Here is a 27,199-nt window from a genome sequence, read left to right as displayed (position 1 = left end):
TTCTTCTTCCTTTTTTTAAATTTACATTTATTATATTCAGCATCTGTAAGCGTTTCTAGCATAACGAGAAACAAATTTACGAATTGCTTCGAAGAATTGAAACCTGTAACTGTAATCTTAGACTTTGAAGGAATCGTAGTAACGCGTAGCGATGGAAGGACGAACAGATTGCCAGGCCTCGTCGCTACATAGGCGTTCGCTCGTTAATGTAACAGGATAACGCCTCTAAAACAGCCCGGGCAAATCGCGTTACGTTAACCGAGGATGAAAATGGATCTAACGAGAGACAGCTCCGTTGCTCGAACGTCTGCGCCGTCTGAGGTTTATCAACTCGGAACACGGGCTGCACCTTCCTCGCGTTAATTTCGTTACCAATTTCTCCGACGCATTATTCGCCGGCATACGTGCAGGGCCTCACCACGTAGATGTAACGAGCTTTAAACCGCGGATCTTCAAACATTCCCGGACGAATCGTTGGTAATTAAGCGCGAGCTAAATCGCGGTCCTTGCCAACTATCTTGTGTACAAACGTGTAAGGAAATTACAGGGCCAGCAAACATAGCGAAATCGGCAAGACGACGATTCTACGTGAAAAAGGCGAGTCGCAAGTATAGAACATTTTCTACTAAGCGCCACTGTTCGTAAACTTAGAAGCAATTAAAAATTAACATACAATGAAAATAAAACGGATAAAGCGTCTAGATGAAATGATAATAATAAAAGTCACTTGAGTAAAGACGCGATTGATGGACATATGACAACTGTACTGGGTGTAAATGATTTTCAATGATATCATACAATAAAATTACGATAGTTAAAAAAATTCCATAGACCAAAAACGAGAAGATTTTTTTCTGTCGTTAATTTGAATATTATATTTCAACTCTAGAACTCCATTTCAATTATCTGTTATTCATCGCAAAGGTATTTAATAAATACACTTTTGATTGCACAATTTGCTTCGTAAATTCAGAAGATTTATAGAAATCTAGAACCTCGAGTATACGATTTCGTACAGGTTTTCTTTTTACATAGGAGAAAGTTACTCGCAATAGTGACAACGTATTTCATCAAAATCAATAAGGTGCGCGCTATCTTGAATAATTACCATAATTTCCTTACATCTTGTATCATTCCAGTTATTTTATATTTATTATGAAGGCATTTAATAAACACGATATTGGTTACACAACTTGTGTTTCATAAATTAAGAAGTTATAGAACTCTGGAAACTTAAGTGTACGATTTCGTACGGGTTTCTCTACATAGAAAGAAGTTTACTGGGAGTATCAAGCTTGACAACATACTTCACCGAAATCAGTGAGGTGTACGCTGTTCCGAATAATTACCATAATTTTCTTGCTCCTTGTACCAGCAGCTTCCGCGTGCAACGAAAGCAATGATCACGTCCGCACGCCATGCACATATCGTTATACCGTATCTTTACTTTTTCAGGGGCGAACATGATTATGGGAACGACTCTCGGACGCTTTACGAACCTCTGCTCGGCGAGAGGCAAGCTCTCTACTCGAAGGAAAACGGTGCACGAGTTTTGACCTTGGACAGAGATAAGAACGTAGCACGTATGGAAACGTGAGTGTCGGATGCGAGAGAGAAAATGGTCGGAGAAAATTGTTTGAGCACGGCTCGTCCCTTCTCGTAACACGGTCCATTTCGTTTCGTATCGCGTAACGTTTCGTTTTGAGTAAAATCATAAAAATCACGAAACGGAAGTCGGTCTCGAGCGAACCGCTACGAAAAAAGGATAAGCCGCGCTTATCCGAGTCCCGTAAGAAATTCGCGACTCGCCGCTTTTCTCCTTTTTAGAAGCAGCGACGGTGATCGTATCGCTAGGCATTTGCACAAACGTGCCACCGTGGATCCACGAAAAACTACCTGCATGCTGTACCTGCAAGCGGATCATCAGTTTTTCGCGAGATACGGCACGGAGGAAGCTTGCATCGAGGTGATGACGAGACACGTGCAAAGGGTCAACTCCATTTATAAGCACACTGGTAAATTTCTTACTCGTTTCTCGCGCTCTTTATAGCGCGATGGAAATTCGACGATTTTCTTAGTATCAGTATCTGGAACCGATACTCTTACAACGTTTATAATAATTAGCACACTTACGAAAGAATATGGAGAGCCTGACAAACTTCTATTACAATTAGAAAATGATTAAGAAGAATTATTGAAGAATTATTGGTGGAAACCTCGGATCTTTTGGAGAACTCGAATGTTCGTTATCGTGATAAAAATCTCGCCTATTATACATAATTGGTTAGGCGCATTTTCCAAACTGGTCTCTCTTGCACGATAGTTGTTTACTAACCGGTAATATCGGTCGATTAACAGGTGACAAGCGTAATTTATGATTTTATGTTGGACAGAACTATCAACTGTAACTCTTGTAACCCTAACCCGTAGTTCTCTGTTTCAATATCAAACTTGTTAGCGTTACGCAATGGAATTTATTAAGGCGCGTGACTTGTAAAATTTCGTTAACAATAGTAGCTCAATTTCGCAATTAAGTACGGAGCGTAAGTTTGTTGCGAGCCAGTTTCACAAGAAACTACGATCATAAAATATTCGCCAACGTTGTGTATACACTGTCCGCGAACAATATACGTATGTACCTCGTCCCGACTTCAGACATCCAAGGAGAATACGTTGCTGTTGCTAGATTTCAACCAGGACGGCAGACCTGACAACATCAGCTTCATGATAAAACGTGTGAAAGTTCACAGCGAGGACGCGTTGAGAGATCCCAATTATCGATTCCCAGGCAACTACGGTGTGGAAAAGTATCTGGAGCTCTTCTCCGGTAAATAAATCTTCCTTCTAACGATACTTCGCATAACGCCAGCCGATTGTTGTTTGCGGCGAAAGAAACATCCGATCGATCACCCGAACGATTGCAAATCCCCTTGTTCGTCTTGTTCATTGCAGAGGAGGATTACGACGCGTTCTGCTTAGCTTACATGTTCACGTATCGGGATTTCGAGATGGGAACGCTTGGACTAGCTTGGACCGGTGATCTGAAAAACGCTGGTGGAGTCTGCGAAAAGAACGGGGTAAGCTTGTTGCTACAGTGAATTAAAAAAATATTATGATATATATAATTGTAATGATATATCGTAATATAACGTAACTACAAATTATTCCAAAAAATATTATACTCGTTGTATACACCGGAAAATGTATAAAATAGGCAGTAAGGAAGAAACACTATATTACCAGGTTATTAGAATTTTTATTATCGTTTTATTTGTACTTTAGGCCCAGAGGCTATTGCGAGGACGTTGTTGAGTTCATAGATCGTTACCGATACGGTAAACTATTTCGTAAAAATGACCAAAATTCGTACGAATTTTAAGCTTTCTTCGAAAATATCCGAAGCAAAAATGACAATAAAGAATAGAAATCATACAATTCGAAACACGAAGAGTGAAATATAGAAATCGACTATCGGTCAACTCTCCGTCCTTTCGTTTCTTTCATCGAGGAAGCCTCGAAACTCGGAAATCCGAAACTCACTCGCGCCTCCTTTCGAAACGAACATCGAGCACCTTGAAATCTACAAAATATACTATAAACTTTGCAGCACTATCGTGGCAGTATGAAGTCGCTGAACACCGGAATAGTGACTTTGCTGAATTACGGCAAGCACGTACCACCCGCCGTTTCTCACGTCACTTTGGCCCACGAGATCGGTCACAACTTCGGCTCACCGGTAGGCTGCTTTGAATTTACTTACTCCATATACGTACGCATACACGGTCTCGTTCTTGCTTCTAGATAAGATATCACGACCGCTTCGTAATGTTAATACGTTTTTCGTGCCAAGCAAGGCGCATAGAAAGAGAAAGAGGAGAGACGAGTTTGACGGTTCTGCTCGTTTTTCTAGGACTGTCGATGTCGATACGCGCGTAACACGAGGCGCCACTTTACTTTGTTTCAGCACGATCCGGAACAATGCACGCCCGGCGGAGAGGATGGAAACTTCATTATGTTCGCTCGTGCTACCAGCGGCGACAAGCGAAACAATAATCGTTTCAGCCCATGTAGCTTGAGTGCCATAAACCCAGTTTTGAATAGCAAAGCTCGTTCTCCGAAGGGTTGCTTTACTGGTCAGTCTCTGGCTCGTTACTTTTATGTCCCCTGTCGAATATCGAATATTCGCGGAATGTACCCGTCCATTATAGTTGCGCGCTCCTCCAATCGAAAGTTATTTAACGTAGTAATATTTCCACCGAATATATCTATCCTGAATAATAGTCGAAACTTTTAAGTACAGTTTTCTCCAGCGATAAAGTCGTTCCGCGGATCCCCGCTTTCACTATATCCTTCGTAAGGACTGGAAACTTAGAGCATAAACGGTCGGCCATAGATATTAGGACACACGATATTTAATATAAATTGAATACCTTTCACTGTTATCATTTTATTATACGTCTGTCATTTCATTCGTATCGTATCGACGATCGAAAAAAAACTGTTATTCTGCGTTTATCGTGCTAAAAATTTCCTATAAAATAAATTTATAACTTAATTAATTACTCGGACTTCGATGCTTTTAATAGCTGCGACTACTCAATATTTTTGCATCGCTGTGATTTTAAATACGCCCTATGTGTCTTACAACGTAAGATATTAAACAGAATAAAATTTGTTCGATTTTTTTTTGACAAATGCGACGAATAAGTCCTAATACTTATGGCAGTGTACATATTGGGTTGAGCAATAAATTCGTTCGCCTTTCAGCGATGTAGATATATATTTTTAGAAAATGTAGAGATGAGAGTCCTCGAATTTTTTAATGGATAATATAAATTCACGGAGAAACGAGATAAACAAATTAGAAGAATTTTATATGGAAATAATCGTCAAAGTAAATATGACGCTTCGTAGTCTTTCAAACAAAAGCGAATGAACCTATTGCCGAACCTAATATGCGCATTTATGTACACGTTTAGAGAGAAACTAAGGAAACTGTGTATGTATTTCCAGAGCCGCAAGTGTCATTATGCGGCAATGGTGTCATCGAAGAGGGTGAAGAGTGCGACTGTGGATGGGAAGAAGATTGCAGGGATTCGTGTTGTTTTCCCCAACGTCGTTATCCGCCACCAGGCGAGACACCCTGTACACTCACACCGGGTTCCATTTGTAGTCCTAGTCAAGTACGTAAACGCAGGATACGATATATTACAACAGACGTTTCAAACAGACTTGTTATATTCTTTCCATACGACCTCGAGGATCTTCCCACTCGTTAAAAGCACATTAATTAATTAATAATTAATTAAAAGCAAAGGAACTGCAGGATTGCAGCAATTAGAAGCGTATTATCATTTTTCAGGGTCCATGTTGCACTGCAGAGTGCAATTTAAGATTCGGAGACAAGTGCAGAGACGACAACGGATGTCGCGACGCGAGCTTCTGCGACGGTCGATCACCGTATTGTCCTCCTTCCATCAACAAGCCCAACAAGACGATCTGCAATCGCGAATTTGTGTGTTTTATGGGGGTGAGCGTGAAATCCAGACAATGACGGAGAAATATTTTTCCGCATATGCATCGTTTACCTTTTTCCTTGTTTCGTAGGAGTGCACCGGTAGTATATGCCTTGCATACGGATTGGAATCTTGCCAGTGCATTCCCGGGCCAAATGATCCGCCGACGAAAGCCTGCGAACTATGTTGTCGTCTACCCGGAGAAAATCAACCTTGCTTGTACGTTATGAACCGCATTTTTCTCTGCGCTTATATTTTTTTATAATGTTAAAAATAAATATATATCGATGATCGATGTTGCGCGTGTAGGTCGTCTTTTGATTGGAACTCTCCACCCTACGACATTCCGGACATGTTCTCGAAGCCTGGAACACCATGCAATGATTATAACGGATACTGTGACGTCTTCCAAAAATGTCGAGAGGTGCGACCATATGACATTTTATCATATGGCGAGTTTATCATAGTAGCCGAGCTATAAATAGGCAAACGCTTACTCGTATATACTCGCTCTTTATATTATGGCAAATCTTGTCTCTTTTTTCTATGGTACAGGATAAGGAAATACGTTTACTACGCTGTGGTACCAAACTGAAAATAGAAAATTTGTAAAGTTCTATCTTCGGAAGATTTCCTGTTCTCATTGTATCAATACTTTCTTATATTTATAGGGATTCCAGATTTTTATTTTGAGCGATAATTCCAAAGTAGATTAAATCGAGTTTAGACTTTCTCTATTTAGATGCTTCATCGCTGTAAATACAGACTTTATCTATAAATGATAGGATACTTTTTATTTACGAACTGTTCTACAGGTCGATCCAAGTGGTCCTTTAGCAACCTTAAGGAAGCTTCTCTTATCCGACGAAAGTCTAGCCACGTTCCGTCGTTGGATAATTGATCACTGGTACGCAGCCGCTTTTATCATTGTGGCTGCTGTATCGCTATTGGTAAGCGTTACTTTAATTCTTCCTTCAATCTTCAACTTTAATTTTCATTCTATTCTTGTTATTTCTTCCATACACATTCGAATTGTTCTTTAGAAAAATACAGTTTACTATATAATACGATACCAATCATTTTTACGCCAGAGACTATCGAGGAAACGCGCAGATAAAAAACGTGTCGAGAGTAAGTCTAGGAACAGACGAAAGTAGAGTCTTGTATCTGCAGCATCCGTAACATACGCTAGTTGAAAACATCGTTGTACCTTTGTATCTAATTCATTATAAATCCTCCAGCATTCGTATAACTATTCGTGTAACGAACACGCGATCGTACAACTATCAGCAGTATCGTAGTTGATTTTCCTCATAAATTTCACCGCTAACATCTGCCTAAATCAATACCTGTAACGGTAGAACACGCAACCACTTGATATCATCGTTAATACTTTACGACTCGTTCTTTGAATTTAGGTGGCGAGCATGCGATTACTGGGCAAACGGCCGGACCTGAAACTCAAGTCAGTTACAATAATACACAGCTCAACGACGGAAACAGTGCGTCTTCCGCCGGAGGGAACGGAGGGAGTGACAGTGCATCCTCCGGCTGTGCGTGCAAAGCTTCCACTCAGCAGAAAAGTCAGGGAGAAGAGGAGACATCGGAAGCATAAGGATTCTCATGGAAACGTGGACAAATCCGGCAAGGATGCGTCGAAGAAGAAGAAACAACCGCAATCGCAGACGAAGAGGATATCGGCGAACGCGACCGAGGACTTTGCCAGAAAGAGATCGGCAGATGTGACGCCTGCGATGATACAAGAGAACAAACGGAAGAAGACCTTCCCAAGTCGAGATAAGCAGAATTCGAGTGGCAACGTAAGCAGCGCGGACAACGAGAAAAGAAAGCGTAAGAAGCAACACAAGAAAGAAGTGATCGATTATTCGGCTATCCAGGCTGAGAAAGAAACCGAGCCAAACGCCGATCCTAAAAGCAAAGTACGTTCCTGGTTATTGGCATCCTCTCAATGTCGACCGGAAACTGGCAGAAGCAACGCGACTGGTTTACCGAAAAGCAAGTCTACTCCTGTGGGTCTGACTGGTGCAGGAACCAGACTGCCTGCGACCAGACAAGCAGTTTCGAGGAGACCAACCGAATCTAAAGAAACGAAAACACCAGCAAGTTCAGGAGCAAGAAAAGAAAGGGCAAAGCTGCAAGTAGTTTATAAACCCCCCTTCAGGTTCAGCGTGAAACTGAGAAAATCGGACAAGGTAGCACAGGTTCCTGCCCTGGCGCCAAACACGACACACGTCAATGGCAGGCCGAAGCTTCCACGAACCGGTGTTCTTCTAAGGACAGCGAAAAAGAAGGACAGGGTCAGAATCGGCAGGGCCAGACAAATAGCGCCTACAGGAATCGGAAACAGTGCGGGTGATTTACCTGAGCCAGCCAATTCTGATCTCCATACCGTTCCTTCCGATCTCGAAGTGTTACTGTCCGAGAGCGAGTTCCTCTTCTCGGACACGTGACCACGGTGAATCAGAGACGCTTAGATCTGTTCATTATTTAGAGGAATCTTTTTAGAAAAAAAATCTGTATCGAAGAAATCGATACGTCGAAGAATCCCGTCCGCCGAAGTCGCGAAGGATAGGTACATGTGAAAACCTTTTACATGCTATCCCGTGGTTCAGCCTCAGTTTCGCTAATGATAAATATAATTAACCGCTCTGGTCGATCGTTAGAAAACGCTCGACAGAATAAAGAATCAAAAGAAGAAGGTATTTATTATTAGTGAAATCGAACTTCGAAGAACCAAACCGTTTTATCGTATTAGTCTAATGGCTGCTGGGCGTGTTTTCATAAACGTTGACGCAACCCCAAATGAGCTTCTTCCGTTCTACTGTGCTGGAATTTATTTTTTTATCGGTATCTAATAACGAGGAGCACGCATACACATATGGCGTACGCTTTCGCTCTTTTTCACGTCTTCCTAGTAATAAGACGACATATCTGTCGTATGTTCAGAATAATTCACCTCGTAAATCGTCGAATTCGTATTACGATGTAACGATCGATCACCGAAACGATCCGCGTTCTATGGAAGTGCTAGTTGAACGATCCAAGCCAAGTTTTCTTCTTCCAAAGAAAAGGGGCCAAATTTCACTTTAAAAAAAAAAAAGAAAAAAAAAGAGAAGACTAACCGCAGCCGTGCGCATCGACGTATCGATGGCACAAGGAACAAAGTCACAGACCTATTTTCGCCTGTCGAAAAGCGCGCAGAAAAATTTGTTCTTTCTCCGGAAACACGAGATTACGATTCGTTTGCGATCGCAGCTTTAATAACAGTTCAGGGATCAGCGTTCGATCGATGTGAGATGCGACTTCTAGAGTGATGTATCGTCTTATTTGGAGACAAATAACGGAGAGAAAGAGTGGGAGAAAGAAAAATACTTAAAACTATTACTATATCGTGCCTATCGTACACCGCTGTTCGAAACTTGCGAAAAGAATCTCGCGATCGAAGAGAAAACTTCTTGCTTTCCCTTGGTGATGGTTTTTCGTGAGACAAACAGGAAGTCAGCAGACACACGATTTGCTAAGGAATTCGTGATCTAGCGACGAATCGAAGTTTCTCTTGGAAAAAAAAAAAAGAGAAGAATCTTTGAAAACGTAAATCGCGGTTGATAGTTGAAGCTAGTCTATCCTTTTTGAGTTTCTTTAAAGATCGTCTATCGTCAACTTGATACTTTTTGCCTGCACTTGCTGTTGTTAATCTAACGTACTATTCTCATGGTTCCTATTCGCCGGCAATTCCTAACCGCGGTGTAAAACTTGCCGGATTATTTGCATTTCCAGTGGATAAGTGACGGCAAGACTCTCGTTGAACTATTTATATTTTTGAGACTGTATAAAAGATACGAGAATTAACGACACGCGTTCTCCGCTATATTTCCATGAGTTTCATTCCTCCCAGTGTGTATTCAGAGATTGTCTACCCTACTGGGAAAACTGTCGTAGCTTAATCGTATTGAAATGATTTACCATTACTATTCTGCGGTGCTATTAGTCAATATCGCTTAACGAAACGATTCTGTGCCCGTCGAACATTCCAACGATTCCTCCAAATCTCTTTCCATCCAATCGGATCTATGTTCCTCTTATTTCCCTCGTTGAAACTACTTGTTCTTATTCTAACGTTTGTTAATGTTATTTGTTATTCGCTTCGATCCATTCCACTCCACAGAAACGGTGTTTTTCTCAGAATACTCTAGCATTTACCCGATGCTTCTATTACTTTGACCCACCATATAAAGATCTTATCGATCGCAAGCGTTATTGAAATATCCGGTAACATTTATGGTTTCGTGAAACAAGAAGAATAGCTTCCGCAAAACGTACTAGAGACTTGCGAGAGTTATGTGTTAAAAAAAAAAAAAAAAAAAAAACGCTTGTATCATCGTTAAGACGCCGAGAGAAAGCGTCGTGATTGGTCTCGTTGACGAAGAGCAACAGGAAATTTCTGACCAGATTTGTTCACCGTTGATGAGATATTATTAGCGTTAAGGAACAGAGGTGGGCAAATCTATTTTTCGTTGTTCATTAATGTAAAACACGCTGCGATAAATACTGCCATAACGTATCGTACAAGAGGGAATTACGCGTAAAATGATACGTGTATATCGTTATAACGCGAAAGAACCATCGAGACACGCTTCGTTTGCCCACCTCTGATTAAAACCAGTAGAGTATTTTGCCGATTGCTGCGAATAAATGAACAAAAATCTGCTTGTGTGTATACATACGTGCGTACGTGTACTTAAATCGTAAGAATATGTGATTTTACTTTTACGTGAATTTATATACACGTTTAACAGGCGTAAGCGGATTGCGATCGAGTCTCTGCAATCTCTGAGAGTCGATCGTTCAATATATGTTACGCGACTAATATTTAATTAACCCATTGGCCTAATATTACGTAAATCGTAAGCGATTATTATTTAGTCAGAAACGTTTACTCGAATAGTCGGTACTATTTATTAAACGAAACAGAGAAGCATCAACTAGTGCGACTGCAGTTTCCGACTGGCTAAGAAATTGTTGAATCCATTTTCCCTTCTTCGTTTCTCTTAGAGAAAAGTTAGAAGAAACGACGCGTAAAAAACCGCGTCAGTCGAAAGAGAAAATAAGAGTAGCGAGTCGATGTAGGCAAATGGGTTATCAAAGGAAATGTGATTTTACTTTTAAGACCAATCTGTGTTAAATTCGTGAACTTGACCGGTTCTGAGCCAGTGGCCATGTCGCCTAATTCCCTCCCTCGTTATCGCTTCGTACTTAAAAAATTCTCCATGGAGGTTCTTTAATTCGCTGGAAGAAAGAGCCGTAGGTCAGGACCATTCGTCGAGATGCAATTTCGATACGTGGAGATACGAATTTCACGTAGCGTATAGGGAATACAAATAGACAACTTATAATAGTATTCAGTTTCTAAAGTTTACGAACATTACGATCATTCATTAAACGACGATCTTCCGAGAAAATAATTTCTCTACGATCTCAGGAATGCGTTTCACGAGTTCATTTCCGAATATTACTGTATCGTTTCCAAGTGTATAATGTTTTAACGATAGATATATTGATTTACTCGTCATTTAAAGAAGAGATGAGAAGGATCGACCGATCAAATTAGTTTGTAAGCGACTATGGCGACTAGCCAGTCACCGAGAAAACTAACGTTCGTACTTATAGTTATTCTTAATGCTCGAGTGCTACTTGTTTCGCTACTTCAACCCCTTCTTACGCCGAAGATGTTTTAACACAGAGTGTGAGAGGGAGAGAGAGAGAAACAGAGAAAGAAGGAAAAAAGAAATTGAAACGATCGTTTTGATATTACATGACAATTGTTATAAATCGAAAATGAAAAATTGCAAATGGAAGGGGTAAAAATGGTAGAAAAAATCGCTCGAGAATTGCCTCGATTGCCAAGAAAAATCCGATCGGCAGAACGAAACTCGTTAGTTAGCTGTTCCCGTCCGATTTTTCGATACTGGACACGCCCGAGGCGAGACTGTTAATTTATCACGTACTTAATATCCAATATAAGATGGGGCTGCTGTATTTTTACACGGACTTTGTATAAATGACGAGAGCCGCAAGAACCGCGAGAGCGATGGTTTTCGCGCATCATTGTATATATCTGTATACCAATAAATAGCTGTAGAATTAAAAATTTAATTTCATCTTCAGTGTTTCTATTTAAAGTATATTGTTCTTTGTCTCCTGAAATTTCACTGCTTCCAAGTTAGATTTCGAATGACATTTAGTTTCGTTAATATTAGTTTCACGTTCTATCTTTCCTGCATCCTTCGAACGTTGCATTTTATTTTGCTCTATAGCCTCACGCAATTCATTTCCATATTGGACAACTACAAATAAAATATGGCAAAGCTTACCCATGTTGGTTAGTTTCGTGTCAAATGTTATATCTTTGATATCAACGGTGATTTACATGCCTTTTTCACGTCGTGCTTGCTCCTTTTGACCTTCCTTTTCTTCCTGTTTCTTTCGTTCATCTGCCAAATACTTAGTAAAAGCAGCGTCGATCGCATTTTCTTTCGCTTTCCTTTCAGCCACAGCTCTCTGAGTTTTTGCCTATTCATTTTACAGCCTCTAACAATCCTTATACACGATGTTACATCTCTTACGCGTATTGTATAAAAAGATAATGTGTAATGAAGAAGAAAAAAATTCCGCAATGCAACCATAATCTCACCATCTCTTCTAGTTGTTGTCTCGCAGTACGTTTCTTTTTCATCGCCAATTTAATCGCTTCGCTCGCTAGTTTGCGTTCTTTCTCTACCAAATACAATTCCCTGGAAATTTCTTCCCGTTCTATTCGTTTATGCTCTTCTTCCATCAATTTACTCATCATCTTTTCTAACATAGCGCCCTTAGCTGCCTGTGTATCAGCCTAAAAAAGAGGTGCGTTGTTAAGATAAAATTCAGTGCCAATAAATGGATGTCTTCGTAGAACCTTTCCTTCAGCTTCCCTCTTTTGCAAAGCCTCCCTTTTAGCGATAATTCGCAAAATCTCATCGTGTTCCTGCTTCAGAACCTCCCTCCTCTTCTCTTTCCAAAATCGTCGAGCTTTTAAAAAAGCATCCTTCTCAGCCTCCATCAAAGCAGCTATTTCTTTCTTTCTCTTCTCCGCTTCCAAATTTTCTTGGTGCATCGTCTCACCAACTTCTTCCATTATTTTTCGCTCACGATGCTTCTCCTCTTCTTTCTCACGCAGTCTCCGTCGATTATCTAGGAGTTGGTTCTGGAGATCTCTTTTGTAACTTAATTTCTTCTGCCACTGCTTTATCTCAAAATCTTCTGCGACATCCCATGGGCTGGACAGGTTAGAAGTTTGTATCTCTTCATCCTGAGTCTTTTTTTCTATCAATTCTGCGTGTTTCTTCTCTAATGCTTCGTTACATACAGATGGAACAGCAGATTTTATCTTTCTACTCTTTAATGACTCTTGCAGTTCGATATCTGTATTATAATAATAGGTGCACAGTAAGTAAATTTATAATTAATGGACTGCGGCTATTTATGCAAATTCATATTTTTGTGGATATAATTACAAACATATAGACATTATAGTTATAATAATCATTAAACATATAAACATAAAACATTATAGAGAGTATTATACTTTGCATGTTTTGTATATGTTTGTATATTATATGCATTGTGTTCATCTTTGCAGCTTCTAACTTTCCATGAATGCATATACACCAGCAGTCTAACAACGAATTAAAGGAAAATTGCGCTTTTACGTTTACGACGTGCAAGCTCCTCGACTAGTCGCTGCGTGCGTTTAAGTTGCCGAATTTTTACATCACCAGCCGCCTTGGCATATTGTAGTTTTTCCGCTTCTAATGCTTCTTTGCGTTCAATGTGCTGTTGACGTAATCTTCGCTTCCTTTCGGCACTTTTCTCTATTATCCTTCGCCGTGCCTCTATTTCATCGGCTTTCTGATTTTTGATCCTCGTGAAGTCGTCATCCCCCTTCCCATTTTGCCCTCTAATCATTATTCAGGTCAATTCAGACGGAGTTTCTGTTGAAAAATTTCTATCTTTGTGCGTATCGTGTGCCAAATTGATGAATAGAGAAAACATAAAAGCATCGCGTTTAAAGCTAGCAGGAAGTATGCAGTATCGAGAAAAGAGTGAGATAATATTAATATTTAATTATAAATACAAATTTTCTAAGACTATTTACAAAATCGATGTCTTATACAAAATACGACATTACACAAAGAAATCACTATTTTTTAAAAGATATGTACAAAATATTCAAGTTTGAAGATGCGCATTTAATAGTCAGCTGCATTGCTGGCCAAGTAATCACGGCGTCCGATATTCGAAGCTTGTTTGTTTTGGATAGCTTCCAGTTTGGGACACTCTGTGATTCTGTGACCAAGACCACCACAGTAACTGCATCCACGCTCATCTGAAATGTAATAAAAAAACACGGTTTATTTCCTCCTTAATAAAACAGAAAATGTAAATGTTATCTGCAATCGTTTTACCTCCCAAATTGAGGTATTTTTCATTCTCTGAACAAAGTTCCAACAAGAATGGTGGAACCTTTTGTTTTGCTTCCATAAGCAAGTGTTTAAGATCCAATAACACAGACTCGTCATTTGCTTTGTTAATAAATGTTGTTGCTATTCCAGTTCGTCCAGAACGCCCAGTTCTTCCGATCCTATGCACTATACATAAAAATTGATTATTTAAGCAATTAATCATTGGTTAATAATTTGATAGGAACATGCTAAATTACCATAGTTTTCAACATCGTCCGGCATATCGTAATTTATAACGTGTTGCACATCAGCAAAATCGAGACCTTTGGATGCAACATCCGTTGCAACCAATACATCCTTCCGGCCTTCACGAAAAGCTTCTACAGAACGCGATCTTTCTTCCTGATCTATAAAAAAGTAATTACACAATTTAAACACTAGAAATATACTTGATGATATTTATTGTATTAAAATTGAATATACCTTTTCCACCATGTATTGCTACCGCTTCAACGCCCTTTAGCAATAGGTATTCGTGAATAGCATCAACGTCTTGCTTTTTCTCAGCAAATATAAGTACAGGTGGGGGAGTTTTTTGTAAACATTCCAGGAGATACACGATTTTAGCTTCTTGCTTGACGTATTCAACTTCTTGTATTACATTCATAGACGCTGCACCTGCGCGACCAACATTAATCGTCACAGGTTTTACTAAAGCGGAACGCGCAAAATTTTGAATCTTCTTTGGCATAGTTGCGGAAAACAGCAACGTTTGTCTCTGACCCTATATGAAATATATGCTCAAATGTAGTACAAACAATTTTTAATATAATAAAAATATAACAAAGTATGTTTACCCTGAAGAACGAAAAAATTGTTCGCACATCTTCTTCAAAACCCATGTCGATCATACGATCAGCTTCGTCCATACACAGATAACGACACACGCTAAGTTTTACCATCTTTTTATCTAACATATCCATTAGTCTTCCAGGGGTTGCCACCATAATGTGGACACCTCTATAATGAAGGCAAAAATTATATAATGCGATAGAAATATCGAAATAAGAAAAATCAAAGTGTTGGCAGAATACTTGCTTGTTAATAACTTCTAAAGATTCTGATACAGGTACACCTCCAATTGCTAAACAGCTGCGTATTTCGGGACAACCTGCTTGTCGTAAAGTATTCGTATAATGTCGAATAATATCGTAAGTTTGTTTCGCTAATTCTCGAGACGGACAAATGATTAAACCTGAAAGGGGATAAACGTCATATTTAATATCATTATATTGTTTAATATAATTTTCTAAATATTTTATTTTTTATATTATCACAATATAGTGTTACCATATGGTCCCTCGTTTCTTACAAATGGCATAGCCACTTCTTGTTCTAGACAAAACATTATAATAGGTAATACAAATACCAATGTTTTACCACTTCCAGTGAAAGCAATACCAATCATATCGCGACCTGATAATCTACAAAAAGGAAAAAAATAATTACTTTATATTTTACAGAAACATAACTAAAAATATGCAATAAATGTATACTAACACTGTTGGTATTCCTTGAACTTGAATTGGCGTGGGTTTAACGATACCTTTCTGTTCCAAACCATTCAGTATACCTCTATGAAATTTCATCTCTTTAAAGCTTTTCAATGGTGGTGGTACATCATCTCCCTCTACTAAAATTCTAAGCTTTCTCCTAATCCTTTCATGTCTTGCTTCTCCTGCAGCAAGAACTGCTCTTGGAGGTCTCCAACTGGTCTTTATTGGGTCCTCATATTGAATACCCTTTGCTAATTCTGCTACACCCATTAAAGCTTTATTTTCTGCTACACTCTCTAGGATCTTTTCTTCTTCCTTCAACTGTTTTTCCATAGCACTTTCCTTCTTAGCTAAAATATTTTATGAATCAGTTAATTTAAGTTATTGAAAATTTTTTATTTCGTAAAGTATGCCATATACAGTTACCTTCTGCTAATTTTTTTAATTCAGTATGTTGATCTAACAAAGAAATGTTCGACTTTCTTCCCCATACTTGTCCATCATCATCATCTGCATCATCCTTTTCATTCTCACTGCTACTTTTCCCGATAATACCAGCAGCTGCTTCATCTTTAAGTTGTCCAAGCTTACCAAGCTTAATTAATTGATATTTTTTACGTTCTTTAACTGGCACATAAGGAACATAATCATCATCTGTTTCTAGGGGACTGCTTTCCTTGTCTCCTTCTCTTCTGTATCTCTATATTAAGAAACATTTATTAATTTATTAGTTACAAAAATTTTAGAGATATATAATTAATAAAAGATAAAATATCAGATAGTAAAATAACCTTTCGTGGAAGATCTCCTTTTTCTTGTGCCATTTTTTACACAATTAAATACTTTAAATACTTTAAGATTCAAAGACGATTCAAACAAATAATTTATGTGATCACAGACATATCTCTATTCTCTAGTATTATTAAGGAATCCACATATAACCTATATTCCATATAATTGTATTCCCAAACTTTAAAAGTACGAAGTAATATATTCAGTGAATATTTCGTAATGCCATTATCAATATTTCAAAAGTACTTTTCGATAATATAAATTATTTTATTCTTGAGGATTCTATTAAAAATTAATATTAATAAAAAGAAACACTTTGGAAGTTGTTTACATTACATTCAGATTCGATACTCGATACTCAATACTCGATTGCTTCACATCGAAAAATGAATCGATTTATCAATATTTAAAATGTTCATATTATCGACATCTAATTTATACTTAATATATACCAAATTCGATCCGATACAAAATGAATTTTTGTAACCGGGAAATAAGGTATAGCTAAAAAATAAATACTATACTTTTAATCAGTAGATTGTAAATCTACTAATTATAACTGTTCGGAATTTTGAGTGGCCGTCCGTTTATGACACGGTCAGGCCCATTCCCTTCTTTAGGAAATTTCGAATTACATGTCCTCCCCAAGCTGTAAATCTAATAACCCGAGGTCAGGTAAAATCCTCGGGTAAAACCCATCCGGAAAGTCACGATGAACAGCGAAACCCAACGGCTGGTAGGGAGAGAATCAGCAACATACTAGGACAGTTTATCATCAGACATCGTACCGTGCGGGTGAAGTACACTAAGCACTAGGTATACTTTGGATATTTTACATATTTTTTTATACTACTTACATTATGTGTAATTTTGTATGTACTAGTTTCCTATAAATGCACAAAAATCTACAGTTTACCAATGAGAAATAATGAAATTCTAGTGCAAAATTCAATTATTTATAACTTGAACATTAAATCTCAATCGATTTTTTTGCATATCAAGTTTAATATTCATTTCGGTGTTTAGAATCACTTTTCCAAAACTGACCTACGAATTCATTAGCATTTTGTATAAGAATGAAAATTTTGTATTACATTATTTGTGGCGCCATGCACTTCCGGAATACATCAAATCAGCTGATCAGAGCATGATGCTGACAATACCAGATAATACGAATTGATAGTTACGTCAGATACGTTTTTAATATGGTTATTTGAAAATTAATCGTATTTACTGTTATTGTAGATAAAAGGATTAAATACTGAATAAATTATGTACATATGATAACGATATCATAGTATACTAATTACAATTTACTACTTCAAAACGTTGTTAAACCAATACAATGTTTAAAGATCCAAAAATAATAATCATTGGTGCTGGAGCAGCGGGTATTGCTGCAGCAGCTAGATTAATAGAAAAGGGATTAACAAATATTACAATTCTCGAAGGAAAAGATCGGATCGGCGGTAGAATACATACAGTAGAATTTTGTAAGTAAATTATTTCTGTTTCTATTGTACATTCATTAAACATTCATATACAAAAGTTCTATTTCTGTTACATAGGATAAAGAAACGCACTTATTTTTAAAGCAATTGTAATTTTATATTTTCAGCGGACAATGTAGTGGAATTAGGTGCACAATGGGTTCATGGTGAACAGGGGAATGTTGTTTTTGATCTTGCTTATCCACACAAACTATTAGATTCGTCAAAATGTTTTAATGAATTCGATAGACATTTATTTGTTACTGCAAAGGGTGAAATTCTCTCAAAAGAAGAAAGTATAGAAACATTAAAAATATACTATGATATTTCTGAAAATATATCGGATGATATACATAATTCAGAGTCATATGGGGAATATTTTATAAATCAGTGAGTATATAAATAGGTTTAAAATATATTATTTATTATATACAAAATTAAAATTATTTATATAAATTATACAAGTTTATTTTGAACATTTCTTTAAAAGAATGTTCTTAACAAATGCATCAATGTCACTCTCTCTAAACCATGCTTGCAAAGTTGGATGCAAATTTGTTGTTGCAACTGTAAAAACTTCTTTATCAGGAACTATACACCTAAAAAGAGAAATACTTACATAAATACATCAATATAAACAGTAATCTTTGACAAACTTACCTTACACGGGAATTAATGCATTGACTTCTCACATATTCATATCTTAAAAGAGAATATATATATTTTATATACTTTGCATCTAACCTATTTTGGTCTTCAGTATAGATTTTCTTAGAATTATTTATTCTTTCCATATATCCTTGTGTTATTATAGGTATAATAAAGTTCACCTAAATGTTAGTAATTAGTAATAATTAAATTGAATTAAATTTTTCAATCTAGAGACATTTAAATTGTTTTACCTGTTTAAAACAATCATCTATAAACTCTTCTGCTCTACTATATACATAATTTTCCTGTTCTTGAAGTATGAGAACTCCAATTTTGGGCTCCTTAGACCTGAATATTTTTGCTATATGCTGTGCAGTTTCTGAACCATCATCAGCAAATGTTAACATAACTTTACAGCCATATGGTTTTTTAGTCTATCAAGAAGATAAACAAAAAAACGTAAATTTGTATTGATGTAAAGGCATTCATCACAAATATTCTATAATACCTTTTTTAAATTATCTTGTATAATATGCCCAGAAACTGATTTATGTCTTTGTATATTATATACAAAATTAATTGGAGTTAATACTAATGGAGCTCTTGGTACATTATTTGGTCTCATGATTGATTCTATACAAATAAAAACCATTCATGTAAGCTAAATTGAAAGAGAAGGTTCCTACTGCTTCTATGATAAATATTAAAATACCATTTGTCGTAGTACTTTGTGAAATTCTGTTAATTAGATCAGAAACATCATCTTTTACTTGATTAATTATATCAAAACGATGCATTCTTTGTAAAATACTCAAAATCTTATCTATAGTTGCCTCAGCATGTTGCACATACGTTAGTAATACATAATAAGTTGGATCTTGCAGGCCTTTAAAATCATAATCTATACACTGTAAGAAAAAGAGCTAACAAAACAATTTTAAATAAAACCATCACTAAATATTATATGCATACACGTATTTGTTCCATTGTTAGGCCCATATGTGCAGCAAATTCTTGCCACCCATTGTAAGTTTTCCCTGTTGCAGTAGAACTTAGTAATAAACATATTTTTTGCAATGTGGTTTTCCCAATCTCTTCGAATAGATAAGAAGCATGAATTTGCGCTGTAGCTCTTTGAATATTTAATGCTACAGTATCTAAATTTGGAGGACCATCAACCTCTCTTCTCAACTTTTCCAATTCAGGATCAACATTGCTGAAATACAAAATGTTTTATAATTAATGAAAACATATTTTTTTCTATAAAACTAGTTCAGTACCCTTTTGCAAACATGTTTATAAAGTATATATAATTTATATTCCTGTATCACATTTTTTGTAGAGAGATATAAATCATTCATAATTTGTGACGTAATACAATAATTTTATAAAGCACAATCGCGCAATACGAGAAATTATACTTAATAATGTACAAATTTTAATAAATGCACTATGGTTTTCTTTTCCTTTCTCATTTCAAGGTTAGTGACTCACGTCCGGCCTGATTTTACCGCTAAAATTCGAAATCTTTTGCGATCGCTATAATAAGAACTGAATTGAATTAAATTAAATTAAATATTTCAGATTTTATAAAACATTTGACAAAAATCCGTTTACTAGTCGTACTAAAGCCGAGCAATTACTAGATTGGATACATAAATTTGATAATTCCATTCAATGTAGTGATTCATGGTTTGATGTTTCTGCAAAAGAAATTGTAAATTATTGGACTTGTGATGGAGATCTTGTACTTAATTGGAAGAGTCATGGCTATAGAACATTATTTGCTTTATTATCTGTATGTATATTTTATATCAGTAATAATTACATTATATATGTATATGTAGCAATAGTTCACTTTTCTTTTATTTCAGCAAAAAATACCAAATGCAAAAAATAAATTACCTATAATGGAAAAAGTAGAATTTAACAAAGATGTTTATAATATTGACTATACTTCAGATAACAATATAATTGTAAAAACAAAAGATGGTTCAATATATAAAGCATCTCATGTTATATTTACTGCATCTCTTGGTGTTCTGAAAGAGAAACACAACACAATGTTCACTCCACTTTTACCTGGAACAAAGCAACATGCAATAAAGGCACGGTAAAAGTTTAATATTGATGGTTAATATGGAAATTTTTCTACTTTTTGGTATGCACTTAATTTAAAACACAATTGTAATATGTTATTTAGGGTTTAAATATTGGAACTGTAAATAAAGTGTTCTTGGAATTCCCACATAGATGGTGGCAAGAAGAGTGTGCAGGTTTTAGTTTAATATGGTCTAAGGAAGATAAAGAAGAATTTATTAAATCTTATGGACAAGTATGGACAAGTATACAGTTATATTCTTTAATACTAATAAACATTATCGGTATTGGTTCTTAAATATATTCACCATATATGATGTAGGATTATGAGTGGCTATGTGATGTGTTTGCATTTATTTCTGTGGATTATCAACCAAGAGTACTATGTGCATGGATCTCTGGTAAATTTGCAAAACAAATGGAGCTACTGTCTGATAATGATGTATCTGATGGACTATATTTATTACTAGAAATGTTTTTGAGTAAAACGTATAATATTCCAAAATTTGATCAAATGATTAGGTAATAATTTATGATATTCCCTTTTTTGGTATTCTAATATTAATATGTATTATATTATTTGTAGATCATCATGGTATACTGATGAATGTTTCCGTGGATCGTACACCTTTAAAAGTATAACAACTGAAAAGCTAAACGCGAAAACGAAAGATTTAGCTGAACCTATTGTATTAGCTGATGGGAAACCTGTATGTATTTCTATTAACTGAATAATTAAGGAAAAATTGGTATTAGATTTTTTAATAATTTTTATTCGATAGATAATCCTCTTCGCTGGAGAGGCGACGCACGAACATTATTATTCTACTGTGCATGGTGCAGTTGAAACGGGTTTCAGAGAAGCTGATAGAATAATAGATTTTTATAGGTAAATTTTATAACTTTTTCATATATAATTAGTATTTCAATTTTATTTGGGATATTTGGGTAACTACGGTGTAATATAGTACAGTCTTTCTGATTACTCATTATAGTTGAGATAAAAGGTTATTACTTATACATGATGATTCTATGGATGATTAAATAGTAATTGATTCTAAAATAAGCTTACTTTTGTGATCATCGCATGGCTTAAAAGATTCTGTGTGATTTTATTCTTATTTTCCAATATAATTTATATCTTTAAATTTGTAATTATAATTCGTGTCTTATGCAATCATATCTATTTTATTTTTTAATCTTAAAAATAATATCTAGGCGCTCACACATACAAAGATAATCTACATATAATCTATAACAATTATATTTGTCCTTTTTTTTTATTAATTTCTTTTACTTGTTCTTCAATCTGAGAAAGTAGTATGAATGAAAAAGCTAATTTATATTAAAAGTGTTTATATTGAATCATATATTCTATTTCTATTGATTAGCATGCTTCTTAGGCGGTTAAAGCCTCAGCTCTAACCAGAGCCACATTTCTTCATAAGGGACCACGGTAAATTATAGATTTACTTGATGATTTACATTTTAAAAAACATTCTTTATATAAACATTAAATGTATATTTCCAGTGTATTGATTTAATCAATATTTATTTTTATTATTTTATTCTTCCAACAAAAAGAAACTTAACATATAAATTCCACACTTAGCAATAAATAAATAAAATGCATGCATGTCTATTCTTGCTGCATTGTTGATTTTGCTACTATCGATTTACAAGCAGTAAGTAATATATTTTTCTATTAATTAGGTAACTTCTTTCTTGATAGAAGATTACGATATTGTTATATTTGTTAATTATTTAAATTTGTATATAGTAATAATTCGTACATACACGTTAAAAATTGATTACAATTGTAAACAAACAGTCAAAATTGAATAAAAAAAGAAAAATTACAATTCTAATCACGTAGAACACGTGGTTGCATAAACAACTTCGATAAACTGGAAAGGACAGTGAATGCGTCAAGCCAAAAAGTAACAAGAACGAAGCTTGTAATAGTAGGTGCAGGCATTGCGGGATTAGCGGCTGCGAAGACATTAGATGAAGCAGATTTCAAAGATTATCTATTAATCGAAGGTAATTAAACGTCGTATCGGAATTGCATTCAGTAAGTTTGGTATTTACTATTTATTTTCTCACAGCGCAAAATGAAATCGGTGGTCGAATTAAATCTATTCCGTGGAATAAAGCTTGGATAGAATGTGGGGCGCAGTTTGTGCACGGTGATCAAAGTCAATTAGCCCAATTATGTTATGAACATGATTTACTCTCAGATATACAATGTCAAGATGGTCAAGGAATTTTCATTCGCAATAATGGTTGTAAAGTAGATGAAGCTTTGATAGAGGAGATAGATGACCTTGTTCGTACTACATTAGAAGATTGCGAAGATTGTGAAAACAAAGATATCGAAGTAGGCTTTGAAAATATCGATGCGATTTTAAGAAATTGTCTCAATAAACATTTACATAAAAAGAATGACCCATTAGCAATAAGAACCATAAAGAAGGAAATTTTTGATTGGAATGTTAGATTTCTTGTAATAGATAATGCTTGTTCCACACTTGATGAACTGTCCACCAAATATTGGGGGAAATTTAAGGTAAATACGGGTCAGTTGTAATGTTGAACTTGTATGGGAAAATTTAATAACGCTAACTATTTCATTTATAGTTTGTCGGCGGCTCAGAACACGTGTCGTTTAAATCCTGATATACGGCTTTACCCAAACTTATCGCTGATAGTTTGGGTAAAGAAAATTTATTCCTAAATACCCCTGTTGATTCAATCGAGTGGCAACAAGTAATAGATAATGATTTCAATTCCCCACTTATTATAAATATCTCTAACAATACTCGTATTCTTGCGGATTGTGTAATAATTACCTGCTCTCTTGGTTATTTAAAAGAGAATTATAAGAAGATGTTCATTCCCCCCTTACCGAATCTCTTCAGCCAGGCAATCGAATGTTTAGGTTTCGGTTTAATAAATAAGGTTTTCCTCGATTTCGGTGTTCCTTGGTGGAAACCTGGAACCAAAGGGTTTCAATTACTTTGGAAAGAAGGAGTATTTTGCAATAAAAATCTGGCTATATGGACTAGAGATCTGACGGGTTTCGATGTTCTGCCAAATCACGAAGGTGTACTCCTTGGTTGGGTTGGTGGACGCGGAGCTTATATTATTGAAACTTTAAGCGAACAACAGGTCGCAACAGACTGTGAAAATTTACTTAAACATTATTTAAAATCTGATAAAATATCACCAATAAAAAAATGTTTGAGGACTCAGTGGAATGCAAATAAGTATGTTCGTGGTAGTTATAGTCATATTACAACAAGATGTGACGCGAATGGCATTACGCCACACAGTTTAGCAGAGGCGATATGGGGCAAGGCAAAAGAATATGATAATAAGGTAAGAAAAATCAACACACTTGATTATGAAATACTCGATGTAATGAAAATTAAAATGTAATTAAAATTAATTTATTTTAGGATGTGCCTATCATTATGTTTGCTGGTGAAGCAACGCACGAAAATTTTTACTCTACGACTCATGGTGCTTACGATACTGGAGTAAAACAAGCACAAACTTTTTTACGACATCACGTCGTTAAGAATTAATTATACATAATTTTAAATTTCTAAGAAATATGAATGAAAGTACTTTGAAATATGTGGGTACAGTCGCACAGATTCGCTGTACATATGCAATATGAAAACACGCGCGCACACATTTCAAACTTAATAAAAATTTCTTATGTTTTATATATGTACAGTTACGTATATAATTTTTATCGTATCATATTTATTATCATGTTAATTATGAACAGTTTTATCTAAATAAAATGTATTTTGTCATTGCATTTTCAATTATACAATTAATTGTCGTAAAGATTTATTAATCTTTCTGCTTCTCTCCACCCAGAGGCAATTGCTCCATGTACTGTAGAGTAGTGATTTTTGTTGGTAGCTTCACCTCCGAATAGAATTATCTAAAAAAAAACAGATGAAACAATATGTAATTTGGTATTCATTTTTTTTTTAAATCGTTCAAATAAAACTTACGGGTTTCCCCATTTTCATAATTGGCTCTGATAATTCCTTCGCGGTAGAGTTCGTCCTTATAGAATTTACGCTCTGATAACTATATGTACCCCGGAAATGTTTATTTTGATGCCATTTACTCCTATAAACAAAATGAATGCCGTCAGATAGAGATAAGAATAGATAGAAGCTGAAAACATGGTACCTTATCATCGCTATTGGCCTAGTGACATTATGATGTTTCAACAACATATTATTTAATATTTGTACTGTTTGATCAAAAACTTCATCATCGGTGAGGTCATCCATTAACCGTGCACCTCTTCCAGATACCCATGCTTGCAATAAACGAGGTTTGTGGTCGACAAAGTTAAAGGCTGCTGTATAAGGTATCCACCTCGTTTTTGGCTAAACAAAATAAAAATATAATTTATGTTTATATTATATACAACTAAATTAACATATTCGTTTCTAGCGCAACTTTAAAATCTTACATCACTCTCAAGCTTTTCCCTTTCTTCTTTACTCCACAAAATTCTATATCCTGCGTTGTTCGTTTCCGTGGGAGTAAACCAAACATCATCGAAGGCTAAAAATATTTTACAAGCATTTCCAAATCCCAGTCCCTAAAACGAAAGTTAAATATTGTTAATTAAACTTTAATTTTTTCTGGGAAAAAAGGAAATATACCTTAATACTCTTAATTTTTGATTCCGGCAATGAAGGATTAAAGAGAGTTTCGTGCTGTGCTTTAAGCACTCCTAAAGAAGGTGTCATGATGACATGATCGGCTATATATTCTTTTCCATCGAGCGTTGTTATTTTCACGGTATTATCGTCACTGGAGTAATCAACTTTCGTTACTTCAGCATTAAGTATCGTTTTGTTTAGCACAGGTAACTCATCCTCTGGATTTGGAAATCTTTTCTATTTAAGAAATTTACGGTAAATAAGCATGTTCAACGAATAAAACATATTGTCGTAAGATAATAAACACCAACCATTAATATATCGAGAATAGTACCATATCCTCGTTTCCTCCAATTGATCGACAGATCACCCTCACACACACTATAATCGGTATACGTTTTCGCTGCGATATCTAACCAGTCATCGGCAGGATCAAAGCTGGTCTCCATTAAATTCAACAGCCACAGTAATTGATCCTGTAGCGTTTCATTTAATTCCGGAAACATCTCAAAATTGTCTTTGAACCTAATGTAAAGTCATTTTAGATCAATGTATAAAGTATATGGTAAGGTATGCGCGTCACTTCAGATATGGATTTAGGACAGGTACATAATAACGTCTATTTAAAATTCTCGAACAGATTCATCATATTAAATTATGATGTTCAAGAACAGACGAATTCAATTATACGGAAATAATAATATTCGAGATCACATCCCTAATATTGCATACTAATATAAAAATACTTATTATGATATTATACATTATTCAATTACATTATAAAACTATAAATTATATATATATAATATTATATATATATTATATATTATATATTATATATCATATATTATATATTATATATTATATATTACATATTATATATTATATATATAATATAAATAATACTATAACAACAATTTTTACACGCACCAATATAATGTTACTTTCCTTTTGAATATATATATATATAACCTGGTTCATAAACGTATAAAATTCGTACTTGTATATGAGACATTCGCCGACGGAATGCTGACACTCATCATCCGACATCTCCGGACTAGTGCGTCCAAAAGATAGGTAAGTATCCGTAATGTTCTTTGTGATTCTAGGATCGAGTAATTCACCAGTAGATGTGTATATTTCATCGTTAATTGGTTTCGAGTGATCTGTAATGTTCAAAGGAGCTACCAATTCGTACGCAACATTTCCCTTCTCTCCGTGAACCCATTGCGCGCCTAAATCGATCACGTACTCGTCTACAAACGTAAACAGTCTATCAATCTTATTTTGTAATTGCGAATACCTTATTGCTACATTAGTAAAAACTAGACTCACCAAATTTTACTGTATTTACCCGTCCACCGATTCGATTCTCGGCTTCCAAAATAATAAGATTTTCAAAACCATTCTCGATCAATTTCGACGCAGCTGCGATACCAGACGCTCCAGCACCAACGATCACTATACGCGGCAATTTAGTATTTTCAGAAATCGTACTTGAGATCAGGCAAAACAGAAAGATCAAGTAATAGAGCATCTCCGACGGTAAAATGAACTCTGCATGCACAAACTTTTATCAATTGACAGATTGGACATCTAGTTTTACGTGATAACCCTTATATATACTGTATGCTCTTGTTCATATAATAATTTGCTTTAGTTAAGCAATAGTGATAGTATCTGGAGTATATAATTAGCAATAATAACATCGGTTAGATAACGGCTAATAATGAGAGATAATGAAATTATTCTTTCCATAAATTACTACATAATTTAACCTATAACTTTTAATAGTTTTTTTAAATACATTTTATCGTTTAGAAATTATGTAATGACTATGGATCTTTTGCTTGGAGAGTAATTCTCTTCGGT

General features: G+C 35.5%; 6 protein-coding genes across 9 annotated transcripts in view; 2 read left to right on the top strand and 4 right to left on the bottom strand.

Moving 5' to 3' along the window:
• The window catches only part of LOC132911599 (disintegrin and metalloproteinase domain-containing protein 10-like), a 57,283-nt gene extending 45,981 nt beyond the window's left edge, over positions 1-11,302 (top strand). Inside the window, exons 6-18 of one of the 2 annotated variants that reach the window (XM_060968302.1) lie at positions 1,456-1,593; positions 1,828-2,015; positions 2,687-2,827; positions 2,953-3,077; positions 3,608-3,736; positions 3,965-4,133; positions 5,014-5,183; positions 5,363-5,530; positions 5,608-5,735; positions 5,826-5,940; positions 6,332-6,466; positions 6,608-6,647; positions 6,935-7,274. In XM_060968302.1, the coding sequence (XP_060824285.1) occupies positions 1,456-1,593; positions 1,828-2,015; positions 2,687-2,827; positions 2,953-3,077; positions 3,608-3,736; positions 3,965-4,133; positions 5,014-5,183; positions 5,363-5,530; positions 5,608-5,735; positions 5,826-5,940; positions 6,332-6,466; positions 6,608-6,647; positions 6,935-7,131 (1,843 nt within the window). In that variant the 3' untranslated portion in view covers positions 7,132-7,274. Of the gene's footprint in view, positions 1-1,455; positions 1,594-1,827; positions 2,016-2,686; positions 2,828-2,952; positions 3,078-3,607; positions 3,737-3,964; positions 4,134-5,013; positions 5,184-5,362; positions 5,531-5,607; positions 5,736-5,825; positions 5,941-6,331; positions 6,467-6,607; positions 6,648-6,934 lie in introns of both variants that reach the window. The other variant, XM_060968301.1, reaches the window with a different exon arrangement.
• Positions 11,303-11,548: 246 nt separating this feature from the next.
• On the bottom strand, positions 11,549-13,574 carry LOC132911626 (uncharacterized). Its single transcript, XM_060968356.1, has 3 exons — positions 12,490-13,574; positions 12,229-12,426; positions 11,549-12,107 (listed from the first exon to the last, which is right to left on the bottom strand). Exons 1-3 carry the CDS (start codon positions 12,706-12,708, stop codon positions 11,961-11,963), a joined length of 564 nt encoding a protein of 187 aa, XP_060824339.1. The 5' UTR covers positions 12,709-13,574; the 3' UTR covers positions 11,549-11,960.
• Positions 13,575-13,676: 102 nt separating this feature from the next.
• LOC132911610 (ATP-dependent RNA helicase abstrakt) lies at positions 13,677-16,861 on the bottom strand. Its single transcript, XM_060968320.1, has 10 exons — positions 16,383-16,861; positions 16,018-16,291; positions 15,596-15,941; positions 15,386-15,519; positions 15,134-15,290; positions 14,893-15,055; positions 14,519-14,819; positions 14,293-14,442; positions 14,039-14,221; positions 13,677-13,959 (listed from the first exon to the last, which is right to left on the bottom strand). The coding sequence occupies exons 1-10, from the start codon at positions 16,413-16,415 to the stop codon at positions 13,823-13,825; spliced, it is 1,878 nt and encodes a 625-aa protein (XP_060824303.1). The 5' UTR covers positions 16,416-16,861; the 3' UTR covers positions 13,677-13,822.
• A 269-nt stretch (positions 16,862-17,130) lies between these two features.
• On the top strand, positions 17,131-24,214 carry LOC132911602 (spermine oxidase-like). Its single transcript, XM_060968305.1, is given in 13 exon segments — positions 17,131-17,178; positions 17,629-17,876; positions 18,002-18,263; positions 20,109-20,322; positions 20,399-20,632; positions 20,728-20,859; positions 20,947-21,146; positions 21,211-21,334; positions 21,407-21,513; positions 22,501-22,667; positions 22,733-23,193; positions 23,265-24,005; positions 24,086-24,214. Coding segments are annotated over 12 exon segments (2,919 nt in total). The 5' UTR covers positions 17,131-17,178; positions 17,629-17,728.
• LOC132911619 (uncharacterized) lies at positions 18,312-20,013 on the bottom strand. 3 transcript variants are annotated; one of them, XM_060968340.1, is made up of 7 exons: positions 19,805-20,013; positions 19,497-19,740; positions 19,237-19,447; positions 19,033-19,157; positions 18,776-18,958; positions 18,534-18,703; positions 18,312-18,472 (listed from the first exon to the last, which is right to left on the bottom strand). In XM_060968340.1, the coding sequence occupies exons 1-7, from the start codon at positions 19,816-19,818 to the stop codon at positions 18,340-18,342; spliced, it is 1,080 nt and encodes a 359-aa protein (XP_060824323.1). In that variant the 5' UTR covers positions 19,819-20,013; the 3' UTR covers positions 18,312-18,339. The 3 variants fall into 3 exon arrangements, with proteins under 3 accessions (XP_060824323.1, XP_060824324.1, XP_060824325.1); XM_060968341.1 differs by having other exon boundaries at positions 18,313-18,472; positions 19,237-19,432; positions 19,805-20,007; XM_060968342.1 differs by lacking the exon at positions 19,805-20,013 and having other exon boundaries at positions 18,313-18,472; positions 19,237-19,410; positions 19,497-19,731.
• Positions 24,215-24,378: 164 nt separating the features above from the next.
• LOC132911613 (spermine oxidase-like) lies at positions 24,379-26,964 on the bottom strand. The gene is made up of 8 exons (XM_060968322.1): positions 26,663-26,964; positions 26,328-26,583; positions 25,639-25,852; positions 25,328-25,564; positions 25,132-25,263; positions 24,843-25,045; positions 24,659-24,779; positions 24,379-24,585 (listed from the first exon to the last, which is right to left on the bottom strand). Exons 1-8 carry the CDS (start codon positions 26,862-26,864, stop codon positions 24,472-24,474), a joined length of 1,479 nt encoding a protein of 492 aa, XP_060824305.1. The 5' UTR covers positions 26,865-26,964; the 3' UTR covers positions 24,379-24,471.
• Positions 26,965-27,199: the final 235 nt, after the last annotated feature.

Source organism: Bombus pascuorum, chromosome 11 (assembly GCF_905332965.1).
Source record: "Bombus pascuorum chromosome 11, iyBomPasc1.1, whole genome shotgun sequence".
Classification (NCBI taxonomy): domain Eukaryota; kingdom Metazoa; phylum Arthropoda; class Insecta; order Hymenoptera; family Apidae; genus Bombus; species Bombus pascuorum.
Note: the sequence above shows the minus strand (reverse complement) of the source record. Positions and strands in the feature narration are given on the sequence as shown.